At 41.8% G+C, this 24,577-nt stretch overlaps 1 protein-coding gene across 1 annotated transcript in view; it reads left to right on the top strand.

Moving 5' to 3' along the window:
• The window catches only part of LOC132768319 (inactive dipeptidyl peptidase 10-like), a 30,985-nt gene extending 6,408 nt beyond the window's left edge, over positions 1–24,577 (top strand). The window contains exons 2-26 of the mRNA XM_060764084.2: positions 1,843–1,957; positions 3,134–3,229; positions 4,094–4,188; positions 4,758–4,832; positions 6,437–6,489; positions 7,311–7,392; positions 8,066–8,186; positions 9,809–9,963; positions 10,448–10,545; positions 11,900–12,023; positions 13,736–13,774; positions 14,537–14,644; positions 14,869–14,960; positions 15,061–15,108; positions 16,165–16,283; positions 16,463–16,510; positions 17,160–17,258; positions 19,210–19,276; positions 19,746–19,940; positions 21,227–21,281; positions 22,161–22,257; positions 22,691–22,749; positions 23,167–23,239; positions 23,519–23,592; positions 23,750–24,577. Coding sequence (XP_060620067.2) covers positions 1,843–1,957; positions 3,134–3,229; positions 4,094–4,188; positions 4,758–4,832; positions 6,437–6,489; positions 7,311–7,392; positions 8,066–8,186; positions 9,809–9,963; positions 10,448–10,545; positions 11,900–12,023; positions 13,736–13,774; positions 14,537–14,644; positions 14,869–14,960; positions 15,061–15,108; positions 16,165–16,283; positions 16,463–16,510; positions 17,160–17,258; positions 19,210–19,276; positions 19,746–19,940; positions 21,227–21,281; positions 22,161–22,257; positions 22,691–22,749; positions 23,167–23,239; positions 23,519–23,592; positions 23,750–23,890 — 2,328 coding nt within the window. The 3' untranslated portion in view covers positions 23,891–24,577. The remainder of the gene's footprint in view (positions 1–1,842; positions 1,958–3,133; positions 3,230–4,093; positions 4,189–4,757; positions 4,833–6,436; positions 6,490–7,310; positions 7,393–8,065; positions 8,187–9,808; positions 9,964–10,447; positions 10,546–11,899; positions 12,024–13,735; positions 13,775–14,536; positions 14,645–14,868; positions 14,961–15,060; positions 15,109–16,164; positions 16,284–16,462; positions 16,511–17,159; positions 17,259–19,209; positions 19,277–19,745; positions 19,941–21,226; positions 21,282–22,160; positions 22,258–22,690; positions 22,750–23,166; positions 23,240–23,518; positions 23,593–23,749) is intronic.

Raw genomic sequence — 24,577 nt, 5'->3', positions numbered from 1 at the left:
AAGTAGAGATATCAACCCATCCTGACATCAGCGATGTGACCGCAATGCCCAGGCACTTACTCTACAGGTGGCAGGAAGCAGCAGGGACAACAGGAAGAGCAACCCCCTTTCCCGGTCCTGATCAGTGTATGGAAAGGGCAATGGAGACAGTGCCTGTCTGGACATGGCCTTGGTTTAAAATGGACCTGGTCCAGACTGCCATAAAGCCCCAGGATACTAGTCTAGACTTTCCATCAAAAAGTTGGACAAAGTCAGATTAGAGCAAAGAAAACACGAGACACTCACCACAAGGCACTCTTTACTGCGAATGCAGACAGATATAGGATTTATAGTGAGTTTGGGTTTTCTTCCGTATGTAGAAAAGTCCCAAGTTGAGTGTTTTGGTACCCAAAACAGACGATCCAATTAACAGATTAATCATGGGTGAAACATACACACTAAAAAACAACCAACAATATGCTTTTTCTCATGATGTCAGAAATGAGCTTTTTGAGGTCACTAAGGCATTTTTTTTTCAGTTATAGGAATGGAAGATGCTCCTCATTGTGTGTACATGAGAGTGAGAGCATGCTGGTCTTGCATGCACTCACTCTCATGTACACACAATGAGGAGCATCTTGTCTACTGTTCCACCTCTGTAGTGAGACCACACCCCACCATTTTGGTGCAGGAAAATCAACACAAGAAAGGGTAGTGGCATCAGTTGTGATAAAAGCTCATTTCTTGCGGATCCATCCCAGTGGAGTGTTCCCCCACCACCACCCATTTGAATCCCTAAAATTAAAGTTCAAATTCAGTTTTAGGTTGAATACAGAAAACCTTAAATACAACAGCTTTAGCAAAGTCTCAGGACGACACAGTTTGCTGCACCAACGTATCTTTGTTCTCAAGGGAGTCGTGAAGTAGCCATTATATTGTGAGAAGCCAGATTGTGGATTTGGGGTGCAAGGCCTTTAGAGAGCCAGGTTGTGCCTAGAGGTAGGAGTGGACTGCGAACCCACTCTGCTGGGCTCTTGTCCAAGCCGCTTTGGCAGCTTTCTGAAGTGATCTCTTAATTAAGGTAGAAAATACCAGTGAGGGAAAAAAACAGAAACACTGCCAAGCAATTAGTTAAAAGCCTTATGAATATGAATAAATAAGGGAGCTAGTCTCTCTCAGTTGCTGCTGCTGTTGTTACCCTTTGGTTTCTACAGATGAAAACTTATCTAGAATGCTATCACAAAGTGATAAACGTAGGACAAAGTTTGATGGATAAACAATAACTTATAGAGGAATTAAAAATTAAATAGTGTCCAGTCATTTTGTAGGCTAATAGCCTCCCAGATGTTTGAAAGCCTATATCCATAATACAGATAGGACAACACTTGTTGAACCAGTAGTAAATTATAAATGTATTGAAAATTAAACTAAAATTCACATCATGTTTAGACCTGAGTCCCATCTCCAAGGTATGCATGTACAAACACAGCTATTCTAAAATCTGGGGGGGAAATCCAAAATACTTATAGTCACAAGCATTTTTGATAAGGCATATTCAGGCTGTACTTTATGCTTTGGAGCTATTGCTGCTTCTGGATTTTGGTATTTTGCAGATAAAGCAGGTGATTTCTAATAAAAGTTACTTCTATATCTTTTGACTAAGTCGGAGTCAGGCTAGTTTTATACAATTGGGATAGCTTGGCAAATGTTTTGGGAGCTGTTATATCTATTCCATTTATAAGTCAGAAAGAACAAGCCCAGTCTGCATCCTGAGGATTACTGGGCCCGTTTCCTTTTTCTTACATTCAACACTAAGAAAGACGATGTGCCTTAATAACTACATTATTTTCCTTCCTTGCATAGCACATGGGCATCGCCCGCTCTCCACCTCGCAACTGGAGAGGAATTGGGATTTCCCTGCTGGTGGTTGCCATGCTGGCCTCCATTATCATTGTGGCTATCCTGATGCTCACACCAGGTGAGAGGGCAACACCCGCTGAACGGGAACCCACAAAAGTGGCAACAGGCTGAGAGACCTGAGAAAGAGTAATAAATAACGGATTAATGCAATCAGCCAGATGCAATGATGTGAGTGTAACTAGGACCCTGGGTCTTAGGCAGACCAGGGTTAGAATTCCCACCTGGCCATGGAAATCCACTGCCCAAAAACCCTTAGGAATAGGTCAGAATTGAGTTGAAGGCATGTAATAACAATGTGATAAACAAGCCAGAGTTAACATGAAGGCACAAAATAAATACGTGGTGGCACTGGGTTTTGAAATGAGAAGGATTTTCAAAATATGTTGCTAGCCTCCACTGGTTCACACTATTTGTTCATAGTTGTTTTGGCATAGGCTTCTTCCTGATGTTGAAAGAATTTGGCCTGTCCAAGGTCATCCAGTGGGTTTCTATAACTGAGCTGGAATTCGAAACCTCGTCTCTAGAATCCCAGTCTGACACTCAAACCACTCCACCACACTGGTTTCCTCAGTTAGGCAACCTTTCTCCAAAAGTTCATATTAATGGAAAAGGGGATTGTATTCATCCAGTATCATGCAATACAGTTGCCCCTTTGCTTTCACAGGCTAGAGGCACAGAACTTCTGCAAAAAGGATGGAAATGTGAATTAAAAAATATGGAGAGAATATCTCCATAATAATCTCTGGGTCCTCCAGGATGACTCTATGGTTCTCTTCTGGCAGAAGCCGACCACTGAGTTGGCCCAGAGGGCCCAGAGATTCCTAGAAATGTAATAGTCAAATCTACAACAGTTAAATGTGCAATTGTGAAGGGTTGGCTATATAAAGACAAATTGTGTGGCTTGTTATGTACATGTTTAAAATATTTTTTTATCATGAAGTCAGTAAAATATGCTTTAAGGAACATAAGAAAAAGTAAATTTGATTCCTTTTCCCACCCCAACGATAAAAGAGCACTTTAGAAAAGTTGTGTTTCAGATTGCAGCTCTCATCATCTTTATGTCAACTTGATCAGTGGCCAGGCTAGCTGGGAAATACTGGGATTTAGAGTTTTAAAATTACTCCGAATTACAATTTTGTAACTCTCAGAATTTCCTACATAGGCACCCAAGATGGGTGCAGGGCACATGATGACTCAGCTAGTAATGCCTGTCTGTCTATTTTCCTGCCTCTAGAAGATCCTCCACTGGGCTACCGCACCCCACTGACGCTTGCTGATCTGGAAAGTGATGAATTCCAACCTCAGCACCCCAAGGTACATTGGCTGACAGGTAAGTCATCTTGATCCCAGTGAGTGCCGGAATTGCAACAGGCAATAACACTATGTAACATGGTTTTTGTTTCTGGATTATAAATGTCGTTTTCTTAATTGGTTTTATCATAAAAACATGGAAAAGGTTTATTAAACTGCAAAAACTTTATTTTTGCAGGACATCCTGCAGCACATTTTGCTATAGTCTTTCAATAACATTCTCATAGACTTACCACCAATTCAACATAGTTTATGGCAGCCACAAAAAAAAAGTTTCTGGAGTATAACAACTACTTTCAATGTAAGTGCCACACAATTAAAAAAGAAATAACGATTTCAGACGAGGAACAGATTTCTCCCCAAATTTTGTTACATAGTGTTATTACTAATTTGTGTGGTATCACAGTTCCCAAGTATTGCCATATCCTACATTGAGGAGGAGATGGTTTGTTTGTTTGCTTGTTTAAGTTAAACAGATTGAGCATCCCTTATCTGGAATTTCAAAATACTCAAAAATCCAAAATTGTCAACATGAGGTAACTGAGATAGTGACACCTTTGCTTTCTGGTGGTTCAATGTGTATAAATTTCATTTCATGTGCCAAATTATTGAAAATATTGTGTACAATATTATTTTCAGATATGTCAGGTTTATGAAATATACATGAATTTTGTGTTTAGACTTGGGTCCCATCTCCAAGATATCTCATTATGTGCATACATGCAAATGCAGTTATTAAAAAAATTAAATCCCAAATTACAAACGCTTCTGGTACCAAGCATTTTAGATAAGGGAGACTCAATCTATACCTTCAGGGGAATGAATGATTTGTATACAATGACTATGTGATTGAGCCAATTTGTGCTTTTGTGTATTTGTGCAGAAGACGAGTTAGTGGTGCTAAGTGACACAGGAACTATGACGAAGTGGCATGTGAGCCAAAAGAATAGCACCCTCTTGGTGGAGGACAGAAATCTGGTGAGATCCAGAAGATTTTATGGAGCCATTTATCAAGGCTGTTCCTCTAAAATTTGAAAGCAGAATATCTTGCAGTACATGTAAAAGTTACCTACTCTCTTCTGAATGGGACGGTTATTATCACTTATGTTAAAATGATAAAAATTATAATAATTGAATTACTTTGTTTATTTATTGTATCAGGAGTGAATCAAGGGTGCAAGTTTCTTCTGTTCACTTCTGTTGTGAGAGAATCAGCCGTCTATAAAGATGTTGCCCAGGGGACGCCTGGATGTGTTGCAATCCTACAATTAATTACTTAAAATAAAACATAAAAAGCCCTGTGTGAATAGCAGTGTTACTTTTAACACATTATTTGCAAGTTTTGCTTTATGCTGCCGATTATCAGTCTTCACTGGTGTGCTGGGTGCATCTTCTGGGAATTCTTTTATAGCTAAATTTGAGCATCTGAAAGCATCATAATATTTAATCTTGGTCTCAAAATGTGCTACAAATGGCTAACCTTATTAACATTCCCTTCCAAACGCTCTATTCGTTTCCTTTCTTGCTCTTTCCTTGCTCTTCCACAGCATTTTTTGAAAGCTTCCCATTTCCAAGCGTCTCCAGATCTGCAGTTCCTGCTTTTGGCTTGTGATGTGCAGCAGGTAAGCAACAAGGGATACACACTCTTTCCAGGCAGGTTGTCCCACATCCAATGGGCAAACAAGTGCATTGTAATAAAACCACTGAGATTCTGGAAGTTCTGTAAACCCAATAACCCGCTGAGAAAGTGTCAGGATTTATATCCCTCATAACAGCTTGAAGGGGGCAGTCAGGGCTTGAATTGGCTGCCTTCCCCTGTTCTTGTCCTGGAGAATAATGAACCAGATGGATGTGCAGAAATGCTGATGCACCAGCTTGATGGACTCTCTTCGTGCCAACTGTGAGGAATTCATCTTGCTTCTCTAGCCATCCTTGATCATTTAAATATGGATAAGACCCATGAGCTCCCATATTGTTTATGTTGACAGGAAGACATCTGTATGATCTTATATTTATGCATAATAAGAAGTCTGCTGGATCAGATCGAAGACCTCTCCAATCCAGTATCCTGTTTCTTGCAACTTTTTTTTCCAAGTCAGGAATGACTTGAGAAACTGCAAGTTGCTTCTGGTGTGAGAGAACTGGCCATCTGCAAGGACGCTGGCCAGGGGACACCAGGATGTTTTTATGAAATTTTACCATCCTTGTGGAGCCCCCGGTGGTGCAGTGGGTTAAACCCCTGTGCTGGCAGGATTGAAGACTGACCGGTCACAGGTTCGAATCTGGGGAGAGGCGGATGAGCTCTCTCTATCAGCTCCAGCTCCTCATGCAGGAACATGAGAGAAGCCTCCCACAAGGATGATAAAAACATCAAATCATCCAGGCGTCCCCTGAGCAAAGTCCTTGCAGACGGCCAGTTCTCTCACACCAGGAGTCTCTCCTGACAAGACAAAAAAATACCATCCTTGTGGGATGCTTCTCTCATGTCCCCTCATGGGGAGTTGGAGTTGACAGAGGGAGCTCATCCACACTCTCTCCGGATTCGAACCTGTGACCTGTCGGTTTTCAGTCCTGCCAGCACAAGGGTTCAACCCACTACGCCACTAGATTACTATGAAAAGTGCACAAGTAGGACATAAGCACAATAGAGACCTACAGCTGTTGTTCCTCAGCAAGTGATACCCAAAGTTATACAGTCTTTAAACCTGGGAGCTGCATACAGTCAACATGTCTATTAAGCACAAATTTCTCTAATCCTCCTGAGTCATCTCAGCTGGTGGTTATTTCCACATCCTGTAGGAGCTAACTGTTTAGCTTAACTATTCACTGTTTTTCCTGCCTTTTGAATCTTCTGCTCTTTAGCTTTCTTGAAAGACTTGGTCTGTGAAAGTTTGAGGGAAAGGTAGAGCAAATCAAAGTTGAACATACAGCCCGGAAAACTCACAGCAACCCAGTGATTCCGGCCATGAAAGTCTTTGACAGCAGAGTGAATCATTTTAGCCCTAAAAGTAGCTCGAACCAAACAAAGTGTTTTAATGACTGAACTGAGGCTTGCCAAAGCCAAAGCAATCAGTCTTTGTCCAAAACCAACTCTTCTGTAACAACATCTTGGGGAGCAAAACTATGCCATACTACCAATCCATCATTAGGAGTGGCAACATGTTAATGTCCTACTGTCTATCTATATGATGCTAACACCATCCTTCTCTGTTCTCTTCATCTGTAGGTTTTCCACTACTCTTTCATGGCTCGCTACCTGATCTATAATGTGGGCACCAGGTAGGAGCCACACTGCCAGAATCCCACTTTTTCTTAAAAAAAATAGACCTCTTTTTCTTTAAAAGATGCCAGACATCTCCTAACAATCCAAGTTTTTTCCAAAATTAAAGCTATATTAAAAACAACAGTGGTTTCCTGTTAGACAATTACAATGTCCTAAATTGGGCTTAGGACATCGTAGATGCTTTGTATTCTCATTTGTACTCATGACACTATTTAACCCAACTTAAAACCCAATCAGCCTCCCAGAGCAGTGAAAGAAAAATATGGCTACCTATGTGATCCAGGATGTCAAGACATTATATCTATAACACAGGGCTATGTATTTAGTTCAAGCTCATTTGGTGGGAACGAGAGAGCAGGCCTTCCTTCCCAGTGGCTGCTGCCCCTCAACTCTGGAATTTTCTTCTTCCCAGGGAAGCCAGAATGGACCCCTCTCTGCTCTCTTTCCAGCAGCAGGCTAAAACCTTTCTATTCAGGCAGGCTTTAAAGATGAAGGTTTTTAAGATCAAGTCAGGGGGTGCTGTGGTTGTTAAAATTCTTGACAAAGATATGGTTGTTGATGCAACTGTTAATAAAAATGTGCATGTTTGGTTACTTTGCAAGATCCATTTCTAGCCAGATAGAAATACATATCCCTTCCCCCCCCCCCTTTCCCTTTTTCCTCTCTCCCTCTCTCTCATTTGCATACAACTCAGATCCATATTGATTAAAGTGGAGCAGACAGCAGCATAGGATGCCCAATTATATTGATTCAGATTGCTATGCTTTCAAATAATTCTTTCACAAGGAGGTGAGCTAATATTTATTTTCTCTTCAAGAGAAACCAGCCTCCCAGATCTGCCTAAAGCAGATACAACACATCTACAATATGCAACCTGGGGAGCCCAGGATAATCAGTTGGTAGGTATCCATTCCATTTTTTACATCCTATGTCTGAGGGTAGGTGAATGCCTTTGCCTCTTTTGCTTCTTTTGCACCCATACATCCCTGAAGCAGAGGTTGACATAATTACATTTTTGACTACAGCTCCTAGAATTTGGAGTACGTCTCCTAGAATTCTGGTAGCTGTAGCCCAAAAATAACATTTTCTAAGCCTTGTCCTGAAGTGGTTTGAGAAATGTTATTTTTGGACTACAAATAGATCAGGACCCTTTTCCACTCGTGACCCCTTTCTGCCCGAGAAATGTTTACATAACCCCAGTATATAGGTATAAAAACCAGACATTTATTGATAAATTAGCATTTGCAAGCCTTGCTAGACAAGCTGATTTTACTTTTTATGAAGTACAGCTGAAGCATTTTCTGCAGAATTCACTGGAAACACTGCACATTGTTGCTTGTAGATTTGTGTAAATGTATAAAGCAAATACTGGGTGGCATTCATAAAACATTTATTGTTACCAAATGCCAGTACCCCATTTGGGACTGGGACCCACAGTTTAAGAAGCAGTGGCCTAGATCACTACAGAAGAAAATCTTCTCTTTGAGCTATTTGGGGAAGCAATTGTCTGGGAAAAGAAGATGATCCAGATGAGCTGATCCATTCATAGTTCTGACTTTCTTCTATTCCCAGGTATTTGTTTTGGATAATGACATTTACTATCAGCCTAGTGTCGCCAGTCGGGCCAAGCGGATTACTTCATCTGGACGCCAAGAAGCTATCTTCAATGGAATTTCTGACTGGTTGTATGAAGGTGAATGAGACCAAAAAAAAAGTGGGACCATGTTAATCTTGTCAGGTACCTTGAGACAACAATCTAGGGCAGCTTTCCGCAAGGTACTTAGATGCTCTCCAAATGTTGATGCTGCCTGAGGATAACAAGGATTATAGTCTAAACATTTGGATGGCATCAAGTTGGGGGAAGCTTGTCCTAGAAGTAATGTTGTCCTTTTTAATAGAAAAAAACACTAACGAAATTGTCGTAAATAAACCTCATTTTGTTTCCTCTCTCCCTAACTCTAAATAATAATAATAATAATAATAATAATAATAATAATAATATACTTTATTTATATTTTACTCTATCTCCCTGAAAGGATTACAGGTATGTATATGGCAAACATTCAATGCTGTTATACAATTAACAAAGACAGACAGTACATAAACAGAGGCAAGGCTTCCCTCATTTCATCTCTGGCATCCAGCTGTGCTCAGCTCGGCCATGGGGAGGTGCTGCTGTTAAATTTTCCACACCAAGGAGTCTGTCATCCATGGATGCCTTTCCTGATTGGATTTTTGCCAGTATGTTTTTTTACTTCCCCACAAAAGTGATACCTATTTATCTACTTACATTGTTGTTTCTGAACTGCTAGGTGAGCAGAAGTTGGGATGATGACAGGAGCTCAGGGTGAGCTCCCTGACCCGTGCTTGAACTGCCAGCCTTCTGGTTGGCAGGTTCTTCTATAGCAGGCAGTTTAACCCTCTGTTCTAGAAGCAGTACTGCTCCAGGGTCAATTTACACTTTCTGCAAGCTTCTTAAGAACTCAGCCAAGACTTCATTTGGTTTAAAGGGTTAAACCCTTGTGCCAGCAGGACTGAAGAATGACAGGTCGCAGGTTCAAATCCGGCATCCCCCTGGGCAACGTCTTTGCAGACGGCCAATTCTTTCACACCAGAAGTGACTTGCAGTTTCTCAAGTCGCTCTTGACATGACCAAAAAAATCCCTGATTTTTAAACTTTCCCTACTTCTCTCTCATCTTGCCACTTTGTCCTAAGCTTCAGTTGTTGCAAACAGAGTTCAAAATGATAGAGTAGTTTGCACTCAATTAGGCCATCAAGGAGAGGAGCTGGCAGGATCTTACCCTTCCCTGTGGACCCAGGCAAAAAAAAAAAATCTCCTAGCTTGTCTGTTCTTCAACTTGATGCTCATCTGGCTTAGTAAAATGTCTTCTGGTGTTCATCTGTCAAATCTTGGAAGATATAACATTAGACAGTTATATAGCTGGAGTTTATTGTGCAATCCCATAATTAGATTGGTGGAGCAATGGCAGATATTTATTTGTTTATCTTGTTTATCTACCTTTCTTCCAGCATGAGACCCAAGGTAGAAGGTCTATTTGTAGAGATCTGAAACTTTGGATAAATTAGCTGGATAGGGAGCTTATGTTAGAGTCCAGGTGAGAATCTCAGAGAGATGTACAAAGTCCCCCCCCCCCCCCCCCGGCCCCACATCCTCCGCCAACCGAATAACTGTCCAGTGAGTTCCTTTTAACAGTCTGAACAGCCTGTGTATCTGACGAGGATGAGTGGATGGGCGAATTTCAGCAGAAAGGTTCCTACTTGGCTTTCATGCTGGGTGTCCCTTTCTTCCCAAGAGGAGATCCTGCAATCAGCCTCTGCACATTGGTGTTCCCCTGATGGCGTTTGGCTGGTTTATCTTAGCATCAATGACTCCATGGTTCCCAAGATGGAGCTTCCCCGCTTCCTGGGAGGAAACTACCCAGCCAGCCAGCACTATCCATACCCAAAGGTAAGTCCAACCCCCATTTCCACCCAACTGGTAAGGAGAAGTTGTACATCCCACACAAGTGCACTTTCTAGGGAAGTCCAGATTTATGTGGTTGAGCAGTTCCAAAATCAGGGGCCCCTTTGTACTGAATGTTTGACTAACAGGGATGGCAGAGAAAAGAAGTACCTATTTCTTCAATCGTAAGACGCACCCTAATTTTAGTACCACCACCATCTACAAAAATACATAGGATATACCTGCGATTCTAAGACACCGATCATTTTAGACATGTTTATGTAGTGAAAAAGTGCTTCTTAGAATTGACGAAACACAAGGCGCTTCCACACCGGGCCCGCTGGCTTAACCGTTTGTGATTTTTAAAGCTTTAATTATGGTTCATGTTATTTTGACTTCCTAGTTTTTGAAACCCTGAGGACTTGCTTTTATTTTCTTTCTATCTTCTTAACCTCCTTTTTCCCCTGTTGTCTCTCTTTTTTCTGCTCAGGCTGGCCAGCCCATCCCATCTGTTCGGCTTTTCGTGGTGAACCTTTCTGGGGTGCTTCGCGCATTGGAGCTCCTCCCTCCCGAACCCCTCCAGGGCAGGTGAATTGGGACAGTTTCTGTTTTTAACAATTTTATTTTTAATTATGTATTTTAAAACTATTGTATGCAGATATAAATCCCAAAATGGGGGAAAGGTGGGATATAAATAAATAGAACCATAGCAATAATAATAAGGGATATCAGGAGTTGAAATCTAAACTGATGTGGCCAGCCTTGAGTGCTTTGTTGGGAGAAACATGGGATATAAAGAAAGTAAACAAGGAAAAGAAAACTTTAGGGGGAGGCAGAGGTTTTCCTGCTGCGTAGCATCCAGTGGAGCCAGAACACAAGGTTTAGTTGCTTCCTCAAACTGAGTCTGTTCCTCTGTGTGAAATGAATATCCCATTCTCTAGATCAATGTGACTTTGGAAATGCTAGGAAAACCAGCCAATAATGTAAGGAAAGTATTTCATATTCTTATAAAACTGTAGAATTATATGATTATAGAGTTGTAAGAGACTCAAGGACCACCCACTCCAACCCCATTCTACAGCACAAAAACATACAATCAAAGCACTCCAGCCTCTGCTAGGAAAGCTCCCGAGAAAGAAACTGCACCACACGCCAAAGCAGCATTTTCCACTATTGAACGGCTCTTACTGTCAGGAAGTTCTTCCTAATATTCAGGTGGAATCTGTTTTCCTGCACTTTAAACCATTGCTCTGTATTGCCTCTGGAGCATTAGAAGAAGAGCTTACTCCATCTACAATGACAGTCTATCCACTTAATCACAATAGTTAAATTCCACTGAGTCCTCCACTTAAAATCTGGTTCATCACATTAGTTTTGGTTAAAATGTAGAGTGCAACATTCTTTGAGTTTTTAAAACTTAGGGGGCAGCATTCTTTTCAAACGTATCAGGAGAAACTGATTTTTCTCAATAACCCGGATGTGTTTGCCAAATGTATAATGTGATGCCATTTGTTGTTCTCAGGTTTGTGGGGGGAGAAATTGTGGTAGGAGCCAGAATACCCTTGTTAGGTCAATCTATGCTATTACCTTTTGCTCATCGAATTTTTACTTTGCTAGAACAATTTCGTTTTAAAAAAACAATAGCTTTTGGGTCCTTCTCTTCCCTTTTCTTCTCTTCCTTTTGTTCTGTGATATTTGGAGTCTATGTGTGTGAGAGAGAGAGTGAAAGAGAAAAGGGGAAAGCTGAGAAAATGGGAAAGCCAGGAGAGGCCACCACGAATCCTACTTGCCCCCCCCCCCCCCCAAGGCACAGAGTTAGGAAGAAGTGTGGGAAGTTCTGGATACCCTGTCCAAATAATTTAGAGAGAAGAAGATTATTTTGAGCTCCCCTCCAACCCACTTTTGTATTTCACACATTCACTCATGTCCTTTCACTCCTCAGGGAATACTACATCACTATGGTAAAATGGGTGACTCATTCCCAGCTGGCTGTGCGATGGTTAAACAGGCCGCAGAACATGTCTGTATTGAGCCTTTGTGAAGCTGCCACAGGAGCTTGTACTGAGGTATGTTAGAGCTACAAGGTAGCAGGGAGACAGGTGTGAGAGAGAGTGAAAGAGAGAGAGAGAGCGCAAGCTGCTTGAAGTTCCTCAGGGGAAGGAGGAGGAGGAATCTCAGGATGCAAGTGCTGAGATTGCTCCTCTTTTCCCCATACTATGTGTCTATATAGTATGGGGGAAGGAGGAGGACGTTATTACTAAGAACTTTATCACACTAGCCTGTTGTCTCATTATAATCACATTGTTTAAGCAAACATAAGTATACAATTATTGGAACACTCTCTTTCACCTCTTGGGATAGTTGTGTGATGCTGGCACTTTGTGAATGTGAATTCTCATAATCCATTTTCCGCATGGCCTCACTTCCTACTCATGTTTGGCCTACACAGCACATTTCTTTCCTATTATTCTATTCCGCCCACCCCTTATTTTGGCACAATTGTGCAGTTTCTGCATTCTCACAAGATCTTCTTCCACTTCACAATATTGGAACTGAAGCAGAAGGAAAGGATTGCACATGGAAAATTGCCAATCAACAGTGATATCAGATTCTATAATAGGTTTTCAGGTCAATGAAAAGAAATTATCCAATCATAATTCAAGGACAATGCAAACACACGCTACTCACAATGTTATGTGATAAACTCCATCAACAGGTTCTTTTATCCTGGTGTAATTGTGCTCTAGGAGCCCCCAGTGGCGCAGCAGGTTAATCTGCTGAGCTGCTGAACTTGCTTACTGAAAGGTCATCAGTTTGAATCCAGGGAGCAGGGTGAGCTCCCACTGTTATCCCCAGCTTCTTCCAACCTAGCAATTTGAAACATGCAAATGTGAGAAGATCAATAGGTAACACTTTGGTGGGAAAGTAATGGCGCTCCATGCAGTCATGCTGGCCACATGGCCTTGGAGGTGTCTACAGGCAATGCCGGCTCTTCAGCTTAGAAATGGAGATGAGCACCACCCCCCAGAGTTGGACACGACTAGACTTAATTTCAAGGGGAAACCTTTGCCTTTATTTTTAATTGTGCTTTACCAGCTTCTGGTGATAAAGTCCTTAGTGTTTTTTTTTATTTGAATGGCATGGTTTATGTAACTGTAGTTGATGTTTTAGGTATTATGTTGGTGGACACTACACTAGGTTGTTCTTTGTATTATCACCAGGGTGTTCCTTCTGTAACATTGGAAGGGGTTGCTCAGGTTTTGGTCCCGAAATATCAGTCCTGGGATAATTTTGACCTGTCAACCTTAGTGTGAAGTAACAGAGAAAACTCAAGAAGGAAGGAACTTCTAGCTCAGAAAACATACTCAGAAAAACACTTCATCCAGGCTAGTGTGTAGTTCAGTAATAAAAGGACAAACTGCATGCAAAAGGCCCAGGGTTCAATCCCTGCTCAAAAACCTGGAGAGTTCTTGCCTGTCAGAATCAAAAATACTGGGCTATGCAGAGGAGGGAAGGAAATCTTCATTGTTTTCATTCTTGAAGAAATCAAGATTCTGGCTGTTAGGAATTGTGGGAGTTGAAGTCTCAAACACCTGGAGGGCCGAAGTTTGCCCATGCCTGCTCAAATCAATTGTATGGGCCTTGAAGATGGTCATTCAAGGCTTAAGAAGAACTGTATGGTGTTTTTTGTGTGGTGTTTGATATGCAGTGCCATTGTGTTGTTTTTCCTGTTTTCTTTCTCCTGGAGGTATTGCTTAACAACCTCCTCTTTTCTCAGAAATACAAACTGACATCGGACATCTGGGTGGACATGAAGGTAACATGGTTTATATTTTTCAACACCCTTGTTATACTCATTCCAATCAGTTCTCTTCCTACATTCTAGTTCAGGAAATCTGTCAGCCAAATGATCAATGGATCAATTAGTTTTTAATTAAGCATTTCCCCCCCAGTAGAGCAAAACCCATTTTGGATGTTATGGCATACATGAATCACTCACCAGTAATTATTATTTTAGTAATGAGGGTCATCTAGCCCCAGGTTCAAGAGGTAGGAGCTGGAATCCTATTCATTCTGCGGCCTGCTGTCATTGAGACTAATAAGAAAAAGGGCTTTGACCTTTCTCAACAACAAGTGATGTGATCAGCCTCTTAATTCTGTTCGGCCTGGCCTTGGCAGCTCTATTGGGACTCTAAGGTTAGAAGCAAACATGTTCCCAACTTCCTGTATTAGTGGCCAAGAAGTGTTGCAGGCACTGGGATGACTAGGCCAAGTACTTGACAATTTGAAAAATTGCAGTATTGATTAACCTAAATGTGTATGCCTCTTTGCAGAGAGATTTCTAGTGCCTCATATGGGATTTCAATGGCTCCTGCAGCCTGTCCATCAATGGGTATCTCAGCAGTAGTATTGTTGTTATTTGCCATCAGTTTGGCTTTGCTTTATACCAACTCCATGAATGAGAGCCCTCTAAGGCACCCTGTTATTAACAATCGTGGTCCAGTCTTGCAAAGTCAGGGTTGTGGCTTCCTTGATTTCAGCCTACCCCCATTATCGTGGTTTTCTCTTGTACTCTCAGCAAGGAGTGCCTGTCTTTTCTGAAGATGCTGAAACCCTGTTTCTCCCTGTGCCAGTGAAGCAAGGCTCTCGTGGGGATTTCTACCACGTCACCATGCTTTCCACACAGGTGAGTGAGTCAACACTGACTGCACAGAGCCAGCAGCAGCTTCCTCCTTTCCTTCCACAGAAATGCAACTGGCAAATCTTTCCATGGCTTAGAAATGTACTGCTAAAGTCACAGGAGCAGAGCCAGTTTGTGGCAACAACTGAGCCCTCCTAACCCATACTTTCTGGGGAACACACATTGCAAGTCTCAATGTATTCCTTTTTTTCACCGCCACCACTCACCAGTCCAGCCGCAAAGAGAGCAGTGTGCGCCTCCTGACCTCTGGGAACTGGGATGTCACCAAGATCCTGGCATATGATGGGCATACCAGGCGCCTGTGAGTATTCACTGAGACCATGATCAGTCCTCTCGCCCCTGTTTTGGATCAGCTCCTCTATATAGTTGGTGGTGAAAACTGATCCCATTCTTGTTCCTAGATATTTCCTGAGTTCAGAAGACAGGCCCAGCTCAAGACATTTATACAGGTGAGTTCTTTGGTTCACATCCTATGAATTGAACCTGGAATGTATATAGTGCATGAATGGGACCTGCAGCAAAGTGTTGTGGTGTAGCGTCTCTAATTAGAATTGCAGCCGATGAACCAGCCATACCCTTCTTAGTAATATTGCATTCCATTTGCTACTGCCATATGGTTAGCCATCTTGTGCCTTAGCCATTACAGTCCTCCTTGGGCTCTTTGGTTCCTTCCTGGCTTCTTTGTCTCTCCCAAAACCTCGACTAAAAAGGGAAACTTGGCAAACATTTGAGTTTCCTCATGCCGCAGATCCTTTCTTTTGGGTGTGGATGGTAATGTTTTAGCTTCATAAATGGTGCCACTCGAAAAACTAATTCACTGTAGAATTTCAAGTTTAGAAGTGCTTGACAAAAAAGATGGGTAATCCCTACAATTTCAACGTGAAGTAAGATTCTGTGATGTATTCCCTTTATTGCGGATGGGAAAACTGAGGCTGGAGAACGAGTGCCTTGCATAAAGTTCATGGCTGAATGTGATTTGACCACCAGTCTCTTGCCACCTTAGCACTGGAGGAAATCATATTTTTAGTCCTTCCTTGTGTGATACAAATAGGTAGTTGTTACCAGGGCAAAGAAAGAAAAAGCCATTAAGAAGTAGCATCTATGGCCCCTTGCACACAGCTGTATAAAATCCACATTGAACTGTGAAAGTGTGGACTCAGATAATCCAGTTCAAAGCCGATATTGTGGATTATCTGCCTTGATATTGTGGGCTATATGGCTGTGTGAAAGGCCCTATTTCAAAGTAGGAAATATACTGGTATATAAGGCTATGTCAAGTAAATGATACTGTGCTGACACCTGTTGGCAGTAAAAGGGAATTGCATCCTCCTCTACCATCATCTCCTCCAGGAGGAAGCCTTGAGCCAGCTTCCATCTCTAGATTTTAGTGCTTGTGTAGATGGGGTCAGCATCTTCGTGGTCTAGGCACCACATAAGAAGGCCTTGAACAAAGGAGGGCAGTCTTGATGTGGGCTTCCTTTTCTCCTCTTCTTCTTCCTGAGTAGTGTCGACCTGGACAGCACCTCCAATCGCACCTGTGTGACCTGTGCCTTGCGCCCCGGCTGCTCCTTTGTGGATGTCCTTTTCAGCCCCAGGAGAAAACATTTTGTACTGTTCTGCAAAGGTAAGTATCTCTGCTAAATCATACAATGATATCTATTTCTGTTTAAAATTATGAACAAAAAGAATATCAAAATAATTAAGTAACTTTCAAGAGCATATCTGGCCATCAGTATATCTGGCAACGGTTTGCATTCTGATGTAGGTTTTCCCCTCCATTCCTTCCCTTCTGTTTTTCTATAGGACCTGCAATTCCTCAAGTCTCTGTTCACTGCACAGCAAACCCCCAAGGTGAGTAATAGTACCAAAGAGAGAAGGAACTACCATTTAAATGATGGCACTTGATGACTAGTGGTAAAAATTACCTGAAGATATGGTGAAACGTGATATATTCCAGTTTCAGACATGTTTAACCATTCTGATGTTGCCAGGCTTTTAAAACAGAAATAAGGGACAATCAAAATTCATAACCTTCAGGGTTGACACTCAGGAAGTGACTATTGACAAGTTTGTCTAACACTTAAATAATAAATGAAAGTATTGATTTCAGTTAACTTTGCCATGTGCTTCTGTTTAAAAGTAATGTGATGTAACATGACTTTTGTTCCTGGGTTATGAATGTGGTTTCCTAATTGGTTCTATCATAAAAACATAGAAAAGTTTTATTAAACTGCAAAAACTTTGTTTTTTGCGGGACATCCTGGAGCACCTTTTGCTATAACTTTCCAATGAATATCTCATAGAGTCTCAACTAATTCAATATAGTTTGTAGCAGCCACAAAAATGCAATTTCTGAATCAGAACAATGACTTTCAAAGGAAGTACTACACAATTAAACAGGAAATAATACTTTCAAACCAGGAACAGAAAAAAAATTAAAATTTTATTACATAGTGTAATTATCTCAGTCTTTTCCCTTCTTCCTCCCAACTGAGCACAGACTTCCTTCTCCTGGAAGAGAACCAATCTTTGCAAGATGGGCTTCTTCATAAGGAGACGCCATTGGTGGAATTCCGGACTTTTCGGCTGGCTGGCTTTGGTGAGAATGCAAACACTGCTTCATCTTACACACACACTTTGTGATTAGTACTGTGTCTGGACAGGTCAAAATAATACAAATTAGATATCATACATAGAGCAGTGTTTTAAAAAGAGCTAACAACATTGAAGCTTGAAGCAATGTCATGTATACAAACAGGTCTTAAGGTTTACTATTATTTTTTATGTTGATGGGATAATTTGAGTAGGATATCTAATGCCAAGTTCAAAGCTATATAATTAAAAGTCAAAGTCAGAATCATCCAGGCCAAAATACTTACAATTTATTTCTGAGGTGGGAAAATTGGACAGTGAAGAAAGCTGACAAGCAGGAAATTGACTAATCTGAAATGTGATGCTGGTGGAGAGTTCTGCAGATACCATGGACTGCCAAAAAGACAGGCGAGTGCATCGTGCAGAAAATCAAGCCTGAACTCTCATTGGAAGCAGAGATGGTGGTGGTTATTATACTGCGGACATATCATGAGACAACGGGACTTATTGGAGAAGAGTGCAAAGTAGATGACTGCAGTGAAAAAAAGAAGACCAATTGGACTGATTCAATGAGGGAAGCCACAAGTCCTGACTTTGCAAAACATGAACAGGACAGTTGATGCCCAAAGCAAAAGGGGAGCACCTGGAGCTCCTATTTGAGAGAAGTAATCTCTAATGTAATTGCCATGGCTCTGCTCTCCTGGGATTTGTAGTTGGGTGAGGCATCAGCAATTTTTGACAGAGAAAGCTGAAAACCTTGTAAACCTACATCTCCCATGATTCCATATCTTTGATTCATTCTAGCATAGATACACCCCAAGGTTTTCTTTTCCATCGCCAGAAGCTTTGGTATTCTAACACTTACTTTTTAAAGAAGGAATTCTAATCAGGCAGCAACTGCAATGTGCACCTTTTTGGCCAAATTATGAAGAGTGCACTTTTTGCTGCTGCACATTACATTCAACAACAACAAAAAACAAAACCTTTTTTGGTTTCAGGATTTTGAAAAATGAGATACGCATTAGATTTGATGGCGCCTTTGGAACCTCCATCTTGAGCTTGATTGGTGAGAATGAGAGAGTGGGCCTTCCTTCTCGGTGGCTGCTGCCCCTCAACTCTGGAACTCCCTTCTTCCCAGGGAAGCCAGAATGGCCCCCTCCCTGCTGTCCTCCCAGCAGCAGGCTAAAACCTTTTATTCAGGCAGGCTTTCAAAGATGTGATTTTATATGCTTTTTATATATACTTTTATGGTTTTGACCTGGATTGTTTTAATATTAATGTTGTTTAATACTGCTTTAATATTGGTATATTTGTATACTTTAAGTTGTATTGAAATGCTGTTAGTTGTGAGCCACTTTTAGTCTGTTTAGAGAGAAAAAGAAAGATATAAATAAACAAAACAACAACAACAACGAGGAAGGCGTATCAGGGTTGTTTTTTGCTGTTGTGGAGACCGGAGCAATGGGTTAAAATTACAGGAAAGGAGATTCCACCTGAACCTTAGGAAGAACTTATTAACAGTATGAGCTGTTCAACAGTGGAACTCACTGCCTCAGAGTGTGGTGGAAGCTCCTTCTAATGAGGCCTTTAAATAGAAGCTTGGTGGCTATCTGTCAGGGGTACCGTCCTTTGACTGTGCCTTTTCTGCATGGCAGGGGGTTGGACTTGATGGCCCATGCAGTGTCTTCCAACTCTATGATTCTGCTTATAAAATATAGATGTATTCTTGCCTTTGCTGTTTGAGAAGTGGCTGTGAATAAACACAAGGTGATGATAAAAGGGCAGTGGCCAGTAGACATGTTAGGGCTGCTTCATCACCCTGTGGTTGGTATTCACAGAGGCTTAAACATACTTTAACTGTGAAACAGTAAAACAGAGATCAGTTAGTAAAATCTTAGTGGGTGATCATCCCGTATTCAACAATGACAGTCCTTTTCCTCCTTTCTCCCACAATCCAGACCTGCCTGTGCGTGTGACTCTGCCACCACCTCAACAGTGCACGTTCTGCCCATTGCTTCTGATGCTGTGAGTGAGCTGGTTTCTATCCCATCCCTGAAATAATCATTTTAGATAATGTGAACAAAGAAATCATTATTGGGTCAGTCTGGATACACCAAAGCTGTCCAGTTCAAAATAGTTTGGAGAGCAAACTTCCAATTCAAGAAACAAATGAGTAAACCCCAAATCCATTCCTCTGACAGCTGCAAACAGCAGTGCTACTTGTACCTGAATGGAGCATGAATGAAGCAGTTTGACCTCATCAGAATTTAACATCTTAAGACACAGAGGGAAAAATCCTTTGTTGCTTCACTACTGAACTCAATGAGATTTCTACGCATGCCAAATCAAGAGGCAGCTTAGTCCGCTCCTCCCTCTAATACAACGATTCAGAATAATCCATATGATGTATTGATCCATAATTCCCATTTCAAGTGCAGACATATCAGTGGCTGACTCCAGTCTTTATTCTAGCCTCTGATTGCACTTTTTACAGGCCAGAAACCCTAGGAGGCCAGCTGGCGACTGAGGAATTCCACCTCGACTGGGATACTGTCCTCTCCAGCTATCTGGGTGCAGTGGTGGTCCGTTTTGATGGCCGGGGCTCTGGAAACCAAGGGCTCAAGCTCTTGCATGAGGTCAGCCGCCATTTGGGCTCCTTGGACTTGAAAGACCACGTAGCTTTGATGCAGTAAGTCCTCCTTGGGTGTTGTTTGCATGTTGCATGTATTTCAGGTGGCCACAGCATGGCAGTGCTGGCCAAAGAGACTAATATGTCCCCACCCTGAGGCACTGAGGAGGCTGTCTACCCTTTTTGGTACTGAGGATGACACTGGACAAAAAAGGGCCCGATTCAAATGGCATGGGTTTATATTTTCTCCCCTGGAGTGGCAATGAAACTTTTTAACAGGTTGCAAATTTTGCCCTTGGTATTGTTTAAAATAAAGAAGAAGAAAAACACCCACTTTCAAAATCAGAAGAAGATTTCTGGCTACTTCTTTATTTTTCCTTTTGGGGCACAATCTTTGGTAGTCCATGAAGCTCCAAGAGGAAAGCTTGAAATGTCTGCTAGAGCCACCACAGTTGCCAGGTTTTACATTTTTGGTCACTTCTCCGTGTCCTTAATGAAGTTGCCTACTGTTACTTGAGGGAGGGGTTTCAGATGAAAGAACTGAGAACTGAGTTTTCCTGGCTGTATGTCCATGTTCCAGAAGCATTCTCTCCTGCCATTTTGCCCGCATCTCTGGCAAACATCCTCAGAGGTTGTGAGGTTTGTTGAAATCCAGGCAAGTGAGGTTTACATATTTGTGGAATGCCCAGGGTGGGAGAAAGTATTCTTTTCTGCTTGAGGCAGGTGTGAATGTTGCAAATGGCCACCTTGTGTCTGATGATGATCAGTTAGAGGCCTTCCTTGCCTTTCTGATACTGTATAGAGTTAATAGCCCCATCACACTAGAGAATGAATCCACTTTAAGTCCAGTTGCTGCCTCTTGCAGAATTATGGGGCTTGTAGTTTAGGGAGGAGCCTTTAACAGCCTTACTAAACTACAAACCATAATCCTGAAGGAGGCAGAACCTGGATTTAAAGTAGATTCATTATCTAGTGTGATGAGATTGGAAAGAATTGGAGAATGGGGGTGGGAGGTGGGGTTGCAATGAGATTGAGAAAGAAAGCATGCTTTGGGCACATTGATTTGTTGCACTTTTATGTCAGAAAATTTAAAAATGAAAGGTATTCGAACATATCCTCATCTCCAAACATCATTTTCCACCAGCCCTCACCAGGTCACTCAATAGTAAAGGGAGATGAGAACTGTAGTCCAACTATGAGGGTGACTGAACTCCTCTAGACTTTTTTTTTAGCAGTATGGGACAATTGGAGAGCCATTAACTCTTGGGTAGTATGTGGAAAATCTGAGCATGAAGTCATGATGGGGCACTAACAATCCCCCCAATGCTATTTCTGCCCCACCACAGATGGCTGCTGCAACTTCCCTATGTGGATCAGAGGCGCACAGCAGTCTATGGAAAGGTAAATTCTACAATGAAGGAATCCATTTCTGCATTTTCTTTATAGCAGGGATGGGAAATATGCAGTCTTCCTGTTGTTGTTGGGCTACAACTCCCATGCCAGCTGCTGTGACTGGCAGTCCAGCCACATCTAGAGGATTCTTTCATTCTGGGACTGGGCAGCCCATCTTGCCCGTGATAAACTTCTTAAATCAGTTGGGTATGGAGACCTGGCATTGCCAGTCATGCTTCCAGTGACATCTAACACAGAGACCTTATTTGGAAAAGAAAATGGTGCCTTGTCCTTTTCAGACAAGATAGTAGTCAGCCAGCCAGCGCTCTGTTGACAGCAAATGGCAATTTCTCCATCAGTCATTGTTGTTTTGAAATGGAAGATCTTCCAGTGCAGAGCTATCCTGCCCTCAAAAGAGATTACAAGTACAAATATAACTCTGAAGTCAAAGTATCTAACCCAGAGATGAGCAAGATGTGCCCCTTTAGTTATTTTGGAGTGAGGGGAATGTTTTCTTCAAAGCCCACAAGAATTATCTCAGTTTCAAACCCGAACCTTCTGCTTTGCCTGGAACTTCATCTATCTGAGATTCCTCACTGGGACAAAGCAGCAATACTTGGGGGAAAGAGAGCACTAAGGCTGGATCTACACTGCCCTATACACCAGGAATGTGATCCCAGATTATCTGCTTATCCCAGATTATTAGGCAGTGTAGACTCATATAATCCAGTTCAAAGCACATAATCTGTGATCAGATCTTGGGATATAGGGCAGTGTAGACCTAGCCTTAGAATGAAGAGTTTCATTTCAGAGCATTGTATGCCATATTGAAAATAATGTTTTTTAATATTCAAAAATATTAAAAACATACTTTAAACTGTTTTAAAGGCCTATGGAGGTTTTTTGGCACTGAAACTCCTGGCAGCAGAAAACCTCTTTAAATGTGGCGCAGCCGTGGCACCCATCACCAGTTTCCGTTTCCACAGTAAGTAGCTTCCAGAACACATATTATTTTTATTTTTAAATGGAATTGGAATTCTGTACCAAGATAACCCAGATGAGTAGATTAATCCTACCACTATATTGCTTTATTTAGAACCACTACGGGAAATGGAGGGAATGGTGAAGGAACAAATTCTTTGATTGCCTTGAGATTGGGATCTAAGCCCTTTTGTGGCTTCCTGTATAGTGCTACCATAAGGGTAGGAATTGGAGGCTCCAGAGTCCCATTCATCAGAATAAACAAGGAGTATGCTTGTTAATACATGAGTAGGATCCCAAAGACCATCACGTCCAAAACTGAAAATTCTCTAGTATCCCTTTCTCTGGTACAGTCATGCTTTGTATGATTGTAACAGGGAAGTGATGATGAGGCCGGCTCTTTAAAAAAAACCCTTCCTTCCTATTCGCTGCCATAGCTGCCACCTTCTCTGAACGCTACCTTGGAATGCCAGCCCGGGAGGATGCAGCCTACACGGTAGGGAAAAATTAATACCAAACGAAATCTCCAGGTTCTTGGTCCCTTCCTCTTTTCCCTCCTTTCTTCCCCATTTGCTTTCTGAAGGAGACAGGAGCAGGGAGCCCTTTTCTCCTGACCATTCACCCTCACTTTCCTGCTCCTTTGCACTCAACTGCAGCTTGAAGCTCTGAAGCCATGAAGCAAAAGGAAATTCTTCCTCAATTGAGTTGGAATGATGGAAAAAAGTTTATAACTTTTGCTTCATGTCAGGTTGTTGTTAAAATCCCAGGCAGCAAAGCCAAAGGCAAGAGTCCCCTTCGGGGTGAGAAGGGTGGCATATAAATGTCGTAAATGAATAAATAAATAAATAAATAAGTGGAAGGGTTTGCTTTTCCTCACTTCCCTTACACCTCCCTCTTTCCATTTCCTCCCCAGGTGGCCTCTGTCTTGGAGGAAGCTGCCCGCCTCAAGGACAGAAAATCCCTGCTTGTGCATGGAACTGGTGATGGTGGGTACTCTAGAAAGAGGCACTAATCCTCTTTTGGCTCATTCATTCACCCTCACACAACAAAGGTTTCTACCATCAACAGCATCATGTCAGTGTTGGTATCTCCAAGATTTCAGGAGTGTGTGTGTTAAGTTTGGGCAGCAGAGGAGGACAGGAATGAATGATACAAATAAGTATTTTAGCCAACTGCTTCTCTGTTTTTCTGTGTGGAAGGACAGTCTGCACAGACCATATCTTAATGTGTTAACAATCTCATATTCTCCCCCTTTCTTCTGGCAGCTACAGTTCATTTTCAACATACAGCTGAACTTCTTGTCCAGCTTCTAGCTGCAGGGTCCAACTACACCACTCAGGTAGGAAATATTGGAAAGGAAGAACCAGGTTTGGTACAATTGGAAACCCCCCCTCCCCCTGCTCACTTGACTTCTCTAAGTGGTGAGAAACTTCGAGGCATAGCTGCAGGGCTTCCTCTGATTTGGTCTCCTAATCAAAGATGTGTTTTCCCCTCAGATCTACCCAGATGAAGGCCATGTGTTCGTTTCAAAACAGAACAAGCATCACCTTCGTCAGACGCTCTACTCCTTCTTTAAGAGTTGCTTTGAGGATTCAAAGCATCGTCACTTGCTAGCAGATGAAGACGAGGACTCATAGTGGCTCCTCAATATGGGATTTGAACGACAAACCAGTGCCAGTCCTCCATGACTTTTTCTCTGCTGTACTGACATGTCTTGGTTGTATTTTGCACATATCAAGAGTCACTACCCTGTGGATACTGTGTTAAAGCACACAACTGGGCACTGTTTGAGGAATTAAAGTATCCAGCATACTGTCACTTTAAGATTTACCAAAAAAAAAAAAAAAAAACACCCCATGTTTCTAGAACTTGTTATTTGCTTACATACAAAGCCTGTGGAAAATCCCAGAGGGGGACCAACCAGGATTTCTAGTGGGCAAGGTATGTTTGTGTTTTCTCCTCCTTCTGCCATGTGCTTTGCACATTCTTTTGCTCAACTAAATGACGAGCGATAGTTGAACAAGTTACATAATGTAGGCACTTATATGCAAATTACTCATTCATGGTATCTATATATTAGGCATGGGCACTCCAAGTACTTACAAAACTAGAGGGCACTCATGTTTTGCTTCTAAAGTGTTGCTAAAGTTCTGGTGGTGAAAATTTCAGAATGCTAACAAAATTCAAAATTTAATTATTATTTCGTTATTGGCTATTTTTATGACAGAACCAATTAGGAACTGCCATTTATAACGAAATTTTGAAAGTTTTGTTAGAGTTCTGAAATTTTCACCACCAAAACTTTAGCAACACTTTAGAAGCAA

Source organism: Anolis sagrei, chromosome 2 (genome assembly GCF_037176765.1).
Source record: "Anolis sagrei isolate rAnoSag1 chromosome 2, rAnoSag1.mat, whole genome shotgun sequence".
Classification (NCBI taxonomy): domain Eukaryota; kingdom Metazoa; phylum Chordata; class Lepidosauria; order Squamata; family Dactyloidae; genus Anolis; species Anolis sagrei.
Note: the sequence above shows the minus strand (reverse complement) of the source record. Positions and strands in the feature narration are given on the sequence as shown.